Below are 12,357 nucleotides of genomic sequence, written 5' to 3'. Positions count from 1 at the left end.
TATCTACAAATTGTAATTCTAAACTGGCAAAAGCAGGTGGCGCAGTAGTATGTAAGGTGGTGCCTTGTACATATGATGAGTCTGCCATATTGTACATTCATTATATGTACATACACACATACACATGTATATCTTAGGAATCAAAAGCAGTTATTGGTTATTCATAAGTAATCTTAGATTATATCCATGAAATTGATTCATAACGATAATTTTTTGTGAAATTTACGTGAAATTGCAACAAGAGAGTGCAAAATAATTTTTTTAAGTACTTGTTTCATGTATTGCATGTTCTAAAAAGAACGTGACATTTACATGAATAAATATGGCACAAATTTAAAATAGTATAGAGATGCGTAAACATAACAAAGCTTTTAAACAAAATTTCTTTTGTAGTAATTTGGTATAATTCATATTGATTTTTACCCACAAGACTTTTATTTATCAATCTAATATTTCTTTATAATACAGATAGTTTAATTCTGTATTTAGTAATTTCTAGTGATTTTTAGAACACTTCTAAGATATACAAGTTATCTGTCATTAGACAGAAAATAAATAAAAAATTTATAAAAAGAGAGGAATCTATTACTTATTCCTAATATTGAACAAATAAGTAACTACAAAAAAAGTTATTGAAGATGTTTTCGAGCGGTCCTAATTACACAAAACTGAAAACACATCTTAGGTTAGCTATAAACAGATTGAAGCTTTTAGAAAAAAAGAAAACAGAATTAGCTCAAAAAGCACGAAAAGAAATAGCTGATTATATTGCGGCTGGAAAAATTGAAAGAGCAAAAATTAGAGTGGAACATATTATAAGAGAAGATTATATGGTAGAAGCTATGGAATTAATCGAAATGTATTGTGATCTCTTACTTGCCCGCTTTGGCTTAATTCAACAAATGAAGTAAGTCATGATACTGTTAATTTAAAATCTGTTATATTCATCCACATATTTTTACTTGTCTTTATGTAATACTTATATTTCTATAGTCTTAAATGTAATACTTATATTTTCTATAGAAATTTAGATGAAGGTCTAGCAGAAGCTATTTCTACAATAATTTGGGCTGCACCTCGTATTCAAACAGACGTACAAGAGATAAAAGTAATTGCTGATATATTAACTACTAAATATGGAAGACAATATACGGAAGCTTGTAAAGAAGAGGCTATACAAACTATATCTGAGAAATTAAAACATAAAATGAGCGTACAATCTCCATCTAAACTTTTAGTAGAAAAATATCTAATAGAGATTGCAAACAATTATAATATAGAATATGAACCAGATCCTCAAATAATGTCAGAAGGAGAAGATGCTGTATTAATAGATATTGGAAGTAACAACGGCGATTCTAGAAATAATTTAGATCTTGCTAGTGGTGGTAATAATGGACCACAACCAGCTGGATTTATTGGCTTTCCACAGCCTCCTCTGCTACCAAATCCAAATATAAATGTAATGGTAAGCTATTAAACTTGAATTAATACTTGGATTACTTGGAATTATTTGAATTAAAGCCTTAGATTAGGTAAAGAAAATAATATTATTTTTATTTTTTATTAATAAGAATTCTGAGAAAGGAAGTGCACCTATAGGATTTGTACCTCCAATGGGACCTGCTACTTTCTCAGATAAAGATCAAAACACACCCTTCAATCCTGCAGCATTTTCATATAATATCCCATTAGATAATGCTAATACAAATAAGCCTGTAAGTAATAAAATATTGATCAGTACTTTTACTGTAATTATATATTCTCTTTAAAAGTATTAACTTTTTGCCTTATAATATTTTGTGAAATTTGTTATATTATATATGGGACCAACATAAGAAAGACGAGTTAGACTTGAAACATGTATATTAGCAGAAACATATTGAATATATAATCAGATTGCAAAGTAAGTCCATATGCAACTTCTTCATTGAGTATATATGCATAATCACAAATTAAATCATGAGGCAAGAAGTTAATTAAGCTAACAATAAATAGTTCTTCTTTTGAATTAATTCGTAATATTATTGAATTACTGAATATCTGATTCAGGAAGATGATTTACCACCTCCATATGGCTCATTCCCACCTGACTTAAATAAACAAGTGAGTAGAAGATATAATTAACTATACTTTATTGGTATACTTTATACTTTATTAATAGCAAACAGATGAGAATTGGAGAATTTAACAATTATGAAAATTAATTTTTTATCTTGTTTAGTCTGATGAAAAACCAAAGCCTCAACCACGATCAAAAATTCCAATGAGTAATTTTCAACTTCCCGATCTACCTGCTGTACCATCAGGAAGTGAATTACCTCAAAATACATCTGAAAATGATGATATAGATTTTGATGACCTAATGAAACGCTTTGAAGATTTAAAAAAAAGGAAGTAACAGTAAAACATTTGATATAATAATTATAATCAAAACATATAAAAGTATACTATACTTTATTGGTTACTATAATAATTTACATAAATGTAAAGATAATATCACACTTTTGAATATTAGTAAATAATATATAGAGATCTATAAAATAAAATCTATATAAAATAATACTTTTTAACAGATGCTAATGTTTTTATAAACGCAAAATGTAGGATAATATTGTTGTAAACATTTCAAATAAATATATACAGTTTATTAATTGTTAACATAGATATTTATTAAAATTTTTGTCCGTAATTACATTATAACTTCCTCAAAATGTTTATCATTCTTCTTAATTTTAATAATTATTGCAATATTTTATACTGAAGAAATTGGTGCAAATTCTAAAATCTAAAGATGGTGAAAATCAATTATATATTCCAATCTTCACATTGCTGAAAACAATATTATTTAAAAAAATACATTATTTGTAAATATAATTAGTAGAATAATAAATTGTCTTACTTCTTTGCCCTTTCCTATTAAACAGGTAATTAGATTTTGTGAATATTCACATTTTTCCATTCTATTCGCAGAATTAAGAAAATAGAAACATTTTATAATGGATTCTTCTATAAAGTCACGTAATTCTGGATCCTGGATTTTTTCTGTCATTACTCGTATCATAGATTCTCGTATTGGAAAGCCTCTTTGATCAACCTTAATAAATAATTTAAATCAGTTGTAGAACATATAATCTCGGTATTAATATTAATTAATACTTACGACATTTAATTCGTTGAAAAAACATTGAATAACACACTATAATATTAGATAAAATAAAAAATTAATATATAATATTAGTATACTATAGTGAGATAACTATGTCATAAAAAAAATTATTAATATTATTTTTCTTTATGTCCTACAGAGTCATTTTGTTTTTGGTTGTGATTCTCTTGATAATTGTGATTACTTCCAGCATTTTTCATATTTTCCCAGTTAGAATTTGTCATTCCCCAATTATTTGTATCATAGTAACCTTCTACATTTTTCAATCTATCATTGGCATTATTAGAACCAAAAGACAGTGGACTATCATTTCTTGTAGATTGACCAGCTCTATTGTTTCTGATAAAAGAAAAACAATATAATTTTAAAATGATTCATATAGACAGTATTCATTTTTGAATTCATTACCTATTATTTTGCTCATTTAAAAAATTATTAGTATAATATCTACTATTATTTTTTACAAGAAACTTGTTATCAAAACTATTTTCATTTGAGTCAGAAGAATCTTCTGATTCATTATTTTCATTTGAAGAAGAATCAGTATCATAATTATTATGTCCTAAATTTCGTTTTTTACAATTTTTTAAGATTTTTTCAAATCGATTAGTTTGTTGATTAATTGCCTGACATCTTAGTGCCTACAAAATATAAAATAAAATAGAATCGAAATTAATTTTTTTAAATATTGAAATTAATTTTTTTTTCAATTTTTATAAATATTTCTATATTAGAAGTTTGTAAAAAATTATTAACTTACTACACAAAGATGAAGACATGATATCAAAATAAGAACAAATAGAACTGTAAAATAAGACTTCATTTTGCCATCTACTGATTAAAGTGCCTTTGTGACCCATAATATATATTCTAATCTATAAAACTCCTTACATAAACAGTCAGTTTCAATTATAATGTTATTTGAACTTATATGAAAGATTAATGAGATTGTTTCTATTTTAATTGACATTTCCTTATCCTATCTAGTAATATACAATACTACGGAGATATGGCTCATTTAATTCTTCCTGTTATGAAGTCTATTTGCTACTAATATCAATAAATATGTAATTGCCACTAAATAAAATACATGTATTTTATAAATATTATTATATATAATACTTGTAGTTGATTATTATTATATTTAATATTATTATATTTAATACTTTTATAATGGATCTTATGTAAGTTAAAAATGAAAATATTGGAATAGGAATTGAAATAATATTATACTTTTTAAGATAATGATTACATAAAGTAAGGAATGTTAATATGTTTGTATGCTTGCAGGAATACTTGGTGGGGATATTGGAAAGTTCCAGGTTTATCTAAATATGCTTCATAGAATAAAGAGTTGCAGTTCAGTTTGTGCTTTCTTTTGAGAAACAATGTGCAGCATAATATGGATTGTAAGTACATATTTATTATGTTTCATTGTATTTATAAATGTAAATAATTATCTAGTTTTAAAGGTATTAGAGTTATTGACCATAAAATGTAATGAACCGTGAAAGCGTGACATTTGAATAAAAAGTGTACTGCTTTCACATTATTTCTACCTGAAATATCTAATCTATATGGAAAGCATTAATACATATCTAAACACTTAACTAAATATTTGTTTTATTTACAGTTGATTGGAATTGTTTTAATTTGTTCATTTCCTTCACAAATACACAGCAGTATTTATGATGATAAAATTAACTTACAAATAAAAGATAATTTACAAAATATAGCAAAGAAGCATTCAAATGATATTAAAACTGTGAAAGTATCAAAACTTAAATATATATTAAGAAATACAACAAATAAATGTGGACTTGAAAAGACATGCAGTAACGTAGAAAAAAATCTTAAAAACAATTCTGATAATTATAATAATAAAAAAATAATAATAAATTTAGTTTCACCATTAACAACAAGTAAAGATTATTATACTTATTTTAATAGAAGAAAAAAAGAACTAAAACATAAAAGTGTACAAGAAGATATGAATCAACATAATGTACAAAATTATAAATATGAAAAACAGAACACATCTATAAATCATACAAATCCTACAATTGAAAGTAATCATCTATCTTACATACGCGACCACGCGCCAGACGTAACAAAGGTAAAAACTTGAATGATATAATTATATAATAATATTAAAACTCTACATTTTAGTACTCTACAAAATTTAATTTTATTTATAAATATTTACAAGAAAGGTAAAATAAGCAGAATTATACTGTACAAAGAACTGTAAATAATTATTTTTACAGAAAGCTTCACAAAATCAAATTGGATATAATAAAAACTACAAGAAAAAGTCTTCTACAAACGTATCGCAAATTTCACCTGATGGAGATAGAGTAGAATTTCAAATACAGGGCCATGAAGGTCCAAAAACATACATCTTTGGGTTTGATACTGGAGTTGGGTAAGGGTCAAAGTAACAGTATATGTATATATTTATATATATAAAATCATTTGTATATTAATAGCTTACATACAATAATTTTAACTTTTATAGAAAAAACAGACAATACAGACTAGAGGAACGTTTCAATGATGGTACAGTAAAAGGCCATTATGGTTATTATGATGCTAGAGGAAAATTACGAACTGTTAAATATATTGCTAAACCTATCGAAGGTTATCAAGAGAAGCATCATGAAACAACTATTCATGGAGTTGAACATTGAATATCACTTACTAACAACGTGAGGTTAAAACGTTTATTAACAATAACAATTAGTGTATACAAAAAAAAATTAACACAAAAAGATATAAATCTTGCCAAGATAGATACATATGAATATATTAATAATTCTAATCTATATCGAACATATTTAAGATTCATTGCAAAAAAACATAAGATTATATTTTATAAGCCCCTTTTATGTATTGATCTTTAACATGTTCACTGATGATTTATAAAATAATAATTTTTGACACTTTTGTAATATATATATTAATGGTCTATGTATAGTAAAACTAGACTTTATTTTATCTTTTTTACATCAGCAGCCCCATAAGATGAACTGTTACTTATCTCAGACATTTGAATTGTTTTGTACATTAGCAGATAAACTAAAACAAAAATAAAATAAAAATTAATTATAAAACAGGTAATACATTAATGTATAGTATTTATAATTATTAACGTAGAAGAATATTACACTTTATGTAATAATATATAAACTAATTTATATAAATTATATTATATAAAATAATTTAATTATTATAAAATTATAGAATGCTTACATAGAACAATGATGGCCAATCCAATAGAAAAGTATACAGTTGAACCAGATAAAAAGAGTTGAATAAGATAATATAACATTGGTACTAATACTACCACGACCCAAAAAAAGGTATTGATCAAAGAATAATACCTTCTTTTTAATTTGAATATATCTGTTTTAAGAACACCACTTGTTGCAAAAAAATCGCCAGTTTCATGAAAACTTTCCATCATTTTATCCTAATAGAAAAAGAAAACAATAGCCATTTCTTTAGTTTTTTTTAACAAAATTATTATTACATAATATTTATATGTGAATTTAATTTAAAAATATCAAACCTTTTCTTGGTATAATTTGTGCAACCATTCAGCAGCAGCTTCATCTCCTTCTGGTACTTCTTCTAAAGGTATTCTCCTCATATACATATGACCTTCTATTTTTTTCCCTAAAAGTAGATTTGTCATGGTAGGCTTAACAGGATCACTTTCTTTAAATGCTACTTGAATATTATATATAGCCATTGTTTTTCCTCTCATATAAGGAATGCTAGAAATAAATCCTTTTGTGCGTGGAGTTAAATGATATTTTAAGATTGGTAGATTCTTTTCTTTGGCAAATTTTTGACTGGCTTCTAACTTCTTAGATGTAACACGTGTTCCTTCTGCATATAGAAGTAGCTGAAAATTATTAAATATGTTTAGAAAGAAAAAGAACAATATCTTCACTTAAGAACTTACCCATATTGAATCAGGATATTCTATTAATTCTTTAATTTGAGATCCTATCACATCTTTGTCTTTATTCCAGTTTCTTTCTAGAAAGATACTTTCTGCAAATTTCCATGCCCATCCCAATGTAGGAATGTACTGTATAGATTTCTTGGCATATGCTTTACAATTCTATAATTTTACAGATCAGGTAGAATTCTCTTTTTATTACATACTGCAAATAGTTTATTACATACCCCTAATACACCTATACGATCACATACTATCCATCCTAATAACCAATCTACTTCATAACTATGATTCATTAGAAGATATGCATGTTCGTGGCCAGAATACTTGTCAAAGTCTTTTTTATCTATGTAAAATGTAACATCTGCTTCAGCCCACCATTCTGCCATACATACTAATTCTATAAATAAAAAATACATTTTAAATATAATTACCTTTTCAAAATGTACCTTGTAGCATTAGCTTCTAGCACCAACTTACCACTATAAAATGAATAACAAAGATAATAATTGATCTTGCGATAAAAGTACTTAGAGAAAGGTCTAATCCCAAAATATAAAATACATTGGAAGAAATTTATTATTAAGCCAGATGTAAAAAATGTAATGGCAAGCATAAGATGTACAATTGATGATCTTTTCAATGAGGAAAGGATGCCCATTATTGTAATTTATTATTTCTAATCTGTGCGTTTTGTAGAAGACATATACTTATTTCTCAATCTAAAACAAAATTTTTTATATACTTGGAAAATAATACATACCTTAAATTTTTCATAAAATACATAAATTTGCATTAATCACAAATACTAAATGCTCTAACAACTATATAAATAAGTACATTTCTACTTAAGTTATTTCTACAAGTATATTTTTTATTTTTTAACCAAAATATGATAAATATAGCATCATGGATATAGCAGGATGACAATACTAATTAGAAATGAAGCTATATATATTAACTCTTTCTTTTATTCAAGTATTATATAAGATATCCCAAATTTATTACGATTAAATGATACTAGATATAGATATTTATATAGTATTATTTCTTCAAAAACTTTAAATTGATATTAATACTTAATACGATTACAAATAAATAGTGAATGTAGAAAGTAAATAAGAAGTTTTTCAAAAGTCATAATATTATTACTTTTTTGTAATAGATCTTATATCATTAGCATTAATATATTTTTTTGTACTATATTATTATTTTGCAAATATTTATGAAAATATAATTTGTTCTAGCATATGAAATTAGCTTATTAATAATAATATAAACTATAAAATATAAATTATAATTAATGAATAATGTTTTAATTATTTTAATTCATCAATTAAATAAGAAATTATATCATTGTATAGTACTTCATGAGAAATCATCAAGCTTATATCGTACTTGATCACTTGATAATATTATCATTTATATGTTTAGTATACTTACCTAATAATTTGGCATTGTTGTGAATTTTACATGCTTTATTAAAGCATTATCAAATTATTAAAGGTATGATATTCGTCGGTAATACTGCTCTAGAAAATTGCAATCAAAACAGAAATATAAAACTATGATTACTAAGATCGAAGTTCAAACCTACAATATTCCAAAGTTCATGGAAAATGACAACATAAAAAACGTTTATTAGCGCCACATCGTATTTATATATATATTTACTCATAAAAATTCTGATAGAAAAAAAATAGATAAAGATTAATATTGGTCATAAAATTGTTGATAATTGTTGATAAATTGTTGACAAATTTATATAAATAATTTAAAGAAATAAATATTAGAGGAGAGGGGCACTGAGAACCCCTATTTGCTTTTACGCTTATTTTATTTAGAAATTACCTAAAGCACAGTTTACAAAAAATACCAGATATATACATATATGTAAATATATATATATATATATATATATATATATATATATAATACAATTTATTACAAATTTGAAATATTATATTCAACATTAAAATCATTGACATCAAAGAGAGATTTTTTACGTAACGATAAATAAATGAATTATATGAATATTATATATTTAGTAGCCTTCGATAGTAGTAAGTTTTTAATTTACTGCGAAAGTTTTCATAGTAAATTTATAATCAAAGAACGACATTTATGATTGGTTGAATAAAAGTACTAATTATTATTCTTTTGTTTTTAAATGAATTTAGGTATAAAGGTAAATAATTTTTTTTTCATCTTGTTTTAGCGCGAAATTAAAATCAGTTAAAATAGAACAATCAAAAAATAAATCAAAGATTTAGTATATATAATTTGATATATAATTTAGTATATATATTTGACTAAAGTAATGATATAAATATCTTATCTTCTTTTGTTTCCTTTCATTATACTACGCTAAAGAAAACCATGAAGAGTAGAATAATGAATGAAAATATAAAAGAAGATATACTTTATTTTATATACTTTATTGGCCTATATTTCTTAATTTAAGAAATTGTATTGTTTAATTTAAATTATTAATTTTAGAATATATTTAATAAAAAATGATATTTTTTTTTTACAGATTCTAGATTGATATATATTGATATGTGTTTACCTTTACGCATTTACCATATAGGAACATCAATCTCATTTTTAGGAACGCATTATAACCAGCCAATCGCTGGTCACTTCGACACGCCCTTTAAATGTTCGTTTTTTTATGAATGCAAGTAAAACAGTTAGGGATTCACTACAGTTTTGTGATTGTTATTATATTGTTCTATTTTATAGTGTTGTCGTAATTTGGTTTGCTTATTGTTTAATATATAATTGAAAATTTTTGAACTATATATAATGGTGAGTCATGAAGATTTATTTGCTTTTAAATCTGTTGACGTACACAGAAGGTGTACAGTTTATGTTTATAACATCATTTATTGTAATATCTAACAAACTGTAATCAAATAGTTTTGTTTTGGTTGTTTTGTGAATATAATTTCATCATTATATTTTATCATAACCTGCTTTATAGAAATGTCAAGATGGCGCTCATTATTGGTGTTTCAATAATTTTTATATAATAATTTCTTAATTTTTTAATAATATTAAATTATTATTATATGTTCTAGACTGAACAACAAATGGACTGTGCTTTAGACTTAATGAGAAGATTACCTCCTCAACAAATTGAAAAGAATTTAAGTGATCTCATAGACTTAGTCCCTTCTTTATGTGAGGACTTACTTTCTTCTGTAGATCAACCTTTAAAAATAGCAAAAGATAAAGAATCAGGCAAAGACTATCTTCTTTGCGATTATAATAGAGATGGTGATTCTTATAGGTTTGTTATAAAAATTCTATCTATGATAAAAAACTAAAGATATATAATTTTTATTTAAATATAAAGTTAGAATATAATTAATCATTTTTATATTTTAGATCTCCATGGAGTAATACGTATGATCCACCTTTAGAAGATGGATCAATGCCTTCTGAAAGATTACGAAAATTAGAAATAGATGCTAATCATGCATTTGACCAATATCGAGAACTTTATTTTGAAGGTGGCGTGTCTTCCGTTTATTTATGGGATCTTGATCACGGTTTTGCTGCAGTTATTTTAATAAAAAAGGCTGGAGATGGGTCTAAAAAAATTAAAGGTTGTTGGGATTCGATACATGTTGTTGAAGTGCAGGAAAAATCAACCGGTAGAAATGCACATTATAAATTAACTTCAACGGCGATGTTGTGGTTACAAACAAATAAACATGGTTCGGGTACCATGAATCTAGGAGGCAGTTTAACAAGACAGGTAATGCATTTCCATATTTTTATCAATTAGAGATTTATAGAAACATAGTATCTGTATTATGTTTATCATTTTAGGTGGAACAAGATGCACAAATAAGTGAAACGTCACCTCATATTGCTAACATTGGCAGAATGGTAGAGGATATGGAAAATAAAATTCGAAATACACTTAATGAAATTTATTTTGGTAAAACTAAAGATATCGTTAACGGTCTAAGATCGGTTCAATCTTTAGCAGACCAAAGGCAACAAGCAGCATTGAGACAAGACTTGGCTGCAGCATTACAAAGGCGAAATGCTAATAACTGATTACAAGGACAAGAAAGCTTTGATTATAATTGTGATTAGGAAAAGCAAAACAATTTAAATCACACATACACAAATTCATGGCAACACTGTTATTTCTACACTAGGTGAAAAAATGCAAAGGATTTATTCTGGGGCATTTTTAGTTGTATATTAATTTCTTGTTTATTCTTAACTATAATTTTACTTTGTTCAGCATGTTTTGCATTCAACATTTTAGTCAGTTACTAGTAGATTTAGATGTATATCTATAAATAAAACAGAATTTGTTACTAAAAAATGTTTTAGTATAACACACTGTTCTTGCTTTCATTCAACCTTTTGAAAAGCAAGAATTGCCTTAAATGGCTTAATTCATGCCTTTGTATTAATATTGTTAAATTACACACTAATTTCCCAGATGACAAAATATGCAAGGATATTTTGTTATATGATTAAAATGTAGTATTTCTTTTCATGAAGAGAAATTTATTCTATCTGAACTGATTTTTATTCAGTACCTATATTTTGCATGAGTATAATAGCAATGTATTAATAATCTTTTGATACAGTATGTTTCATCTGTTTGATTATTCATCTACTTACGCAAGTAAATGATCATAATTGCACTTGCATAAAATAATCATTCAAGTATGTGAAGCATACTGATACTATGTTCCATGTGTATTGTTATCTGGGTTGGTGTACTTACAAAGATCATATTCTAGTTGAATATAAGAAACTCTAGTACATATTTTGCATTTACTTTATTTTTTGTCTCTTAAATATAAAATTAGTATTATTTTCACCAAATCAGTGATAATTTTTATTTTATTACTTTCATTTTTTTGACATATATGCAAATAGATATCATTTTGGAAGAATAAATAAGATCTTTAGTACTTCTCTATATGAAAAATAATAGCAATTAGAAAATATGATAACAAAATTATAATATAATGGAAAGCAGACAAATGCTTGTGACGAAGTTTATATATTTAAATATATTACATTTAGATTAAAATTCTCTATTAAATGATTTGCATTTTGTGCTAAAATTAAAAATTATATATTTTTGGAATTGATGATTTAAATATCTTTAGCATTTGATGATCTGATAATTTGGAAAATATACGATATATGAATATAAATTAAATAGAAATATAAA

General features: G+C 25.0%; 5 protein-coding genes across 9 annotated transcripts; 3 read left to right on the top strand and 2 right to left on the bottom strand.

The window, feature by feature from the left end:
• The first annotated feature begins 88 nt into the window (after nt 1-88).
• Nucleotides 89-2,650, top strand: LOC124946692 (IST1 homolog). The gene is made up of 5 exons (XM_047487768.1): nt 89-907; nt 1,024-1,468; nt 1,575-1,718; nt 2,053-2,106; nt 2,225-2,650. The coding sequence occupies exons 1-5, from the start codon at nt 639-641 to the stop codon at nt 2,399-2,401; spliced, it is 1,089 nt and encodes a 362-aa protein (XP_047343724.1). The 5' UTR covers nt 89-638; the 3' UTR covers nt 2,402-2,650.
• Nucleotides 2,651-4,256, bottom strand: LOC124946697 (general odorant-binding protein 71). Of its 2 annotated transcripts, none has more exons than XM_047487774.1 (6): nt 3,930-4,256; nt 3,578-3,810; nt 3,307-3,508; nt 3,164-3,199; nt 2,903-3,097; nt 2,651-2,788 (listed from the first exon to the last, which is right to left on the bottom strand). In XM_047487774.1, exons 1-6 carry the CDS (start codon nt 3,990-3,992, stop codon nt 2,756-2,758), a joined length of 762 nt encoding a protein of 253 aa, XP_047343730.1. In that variant the 5' UTR covers nt 3,993-4,256; the 3' UTR covers nt 2,651-2,755. The 2 variants fall into 2 exon arrangements, with proteins under 2 accessions (XP_047343730.1, XP_047343732.1); XM_047487776.1 differs by having other exon boundaries at nt 2,651-2,832; nt 3,930-4,250.
• On the top strand, nt 2,794-6,289 carry LOC124946695. Of its 2 annotated transcripts, none has more exons than XM_047487771.1 (4): nt 2,794-4,578; nt 4,803-5,285; nt 5,437-5,594; nt 5,688-6,289. In XM_047487771.1, exons 1-4 carry the CDS (start codon nt 4,558-4,560, stop codon nt 5,857-5,859), a joined length of 834 nt encoding a protein of 277 aa, XP_047343727.1. In that variant the 5' UTR covers nt 2,794-4,557; the 3' UTR covers nt 5,860-6,289. The 2 variants fall into 2 exon arrangements, with proteins under 2 accessions (XP_047343727.1, XP_047343728.1); XM_047487772.1 differs by lacking the exon at nt 2,794-4,578 and having other exon boundaries at nt 4,887-5,004; nt 5,120-5,285.
• On the bottom strand, nt 5,879-8,958 carry LOC124946691 (1-acyl-sn-glycerol-3-phosphate acyltransferase gamma-like). 3 transcript variants are annotated; one of them, XM_047487764.1, is made up of 7 exons: nt 8,583-8,958; nt 7,620-7,861; nt 7,367-7,539; nt 7,140-7,301; nt 6,741-7,079; nt 6,422-6,641; nt 5,879-6,247 (listed from the first exon to the last, which is right to left on the bottom strand). In XM_047487764.1, the coding sequence occupies exons 2-7, from the start codon at nt 7,798-7,800 to the stop codon at nt 6,159-6,161; spliced, it is 1,164 nt and encodes a 387-aa protein (XP_047343720.1). In that variant the 5' UTR covers nt 7,801-7,861; nt 8,583-8,958; the 3' UTR covers nt 5,879-6,158. The 3 variants fall into 3 exon arrangements, with proteins under 3 accessions (XP_047343720.1, XP_047343721.1, XP_047343722.1); XM_047487765.1 differs by lacking the exon at nt 8,583-8,958 and adding an exon at nt 7,903-7,931 and having other exon boundaries at nt 7,620-7,621; XM_047487766.1 differs by lacking the exon at nt 7,620-7,861.
• A 794-nt stretch (nt 8,959-9,752) lies between these two features.
• LOC124946696 (F-actin-capping protein subunit beta) lies at nt 9,753-11,490 on the top strand. Its single transcript, XM_047487773.1, has 4 exons — nt 9,753-9,950; nt 10,223-10,434; nt 10,533-10,905; nt 10,980-11,490. Exons 1-4 carry the CDS (start codon nt 9,948-9,950, stop codon nt 11,211-11,213), a joined length of 822 nt encoding a protein of 273 aa, XP_047343729.1. The 5' UTR covers nt 9,753-9,947; the 3' UTR covers nt 11,214-11,490.
• The last annotated feature ends 867 nt before the right edge of the window (nt 11,491-12,357 follow it).

This window comes from Vespa velutina, chromosome 2 (assembly GCF_912470025.1).
Source record: "Vespa velutina chromosome 2, iVesVel2.1, whole genome shotgun sequence".
Lineage (NCBI taxonomy): Eukaryota > Metazoa > Arthropoda > Insecta > Hymenoptera > Vespidae > Vespa > Vespa velutina.
Note: the sequence above shows the minus strand (reverse complement) of the source record. Positions and strands in the feature narration are given on the sequence as shown.

Coding starts and splice junctions, on each gene's coding strand:
- LOC124946692 (XM_047487768.1), top strand. CDS start 639: ATGTTTTCGAGCGGTCCTAATTACACAAAACTGAAAACACATCTTAGG. Junction 1,469..1,574: donor ATCCAAATATAAATGTAATG/GTAAGCTATTAA, acceptor TTTATTAATAAG/AATTCTGAGAAAGGAAGTGC. Junction 1,719..2,052: donor ATGCTAATACAAATAAGCCT/GTAAGTAATAAA, acceptor TATCTGATTCAG/GAAGATGATTTACCACCTCC.
- LOC124946697 (XM_047487774.1), bottom strand. CDS start 3,992: ATGAAGTCTTATTTTACAGTTCTATTTGTTCTTATTTTGATATCATGT. Junction 3,811..3,929: donor CATGTCTTCATCTTTGTGTA/GTAAGTTAATAA, acceptor TATATTTTGTAG/GCACTAAGATGTCAGGCAAT. Junction 2,789..2,902: donor TAATAGGAAAGGGCAAAGAA/GTAAGACAATTT, acceptor CACCATCTTTAG/ATTTTAGAATTTGCACCAAT.
- LOC124946695 (XM_047487771.1), top strand. CDS start 4,558: ATGTGCAGCATAATATGGATT. Junction 4,579..4,802: donor TGTGCAGCATAATATGGATT/GTAAGTACATAT, acceptor TTTTATTTACAG/TTGATTGGAATTGTTTTAAT. Junction 5,595..5,687: donor GGGTTTGATACTGGAGTTGG/GTAAGGGTCAAA, acceptor TAACTTTTATAG/AAAAAACAGACAATACAGAC.
- LOC124946691 (XM_047487764.1), bottom strand. CDS start 7,800: ATGGGCATCCTTTCCTCATTGAAAAGATCATCAATTGTACATCTTATG. Junction 7,540..7,619: donor TTGTTATTCATTTTATAGTG/GTAAGTTGGTGC, acceptor TTTTATTTATAG/AATTAGTATGTATGGCAGAA. Junction 6,642..6,740: donor ACAAATTATACCAAGAAAAG/GTTTGATATTTT, acceptor TTTTTCTATTAG/GATAAAATGATGGAAAGTTT.
- LOC124946696 (XM_047487773.1), top strand. Junction 10,435..10,532: donor AGAGATGGTGATTCTTATAG/GTTTGTTATAAA, acceptor TTTATATTTTAG/ATCTCCATGGAGTAATACGT. Junction 10,906..10,979: donor GAGGCAGTTTAACAAGACAG/GTAATGCATTTC, acceptor TTATCATTTTAG/GTGGAACAAGATGCACAAAT.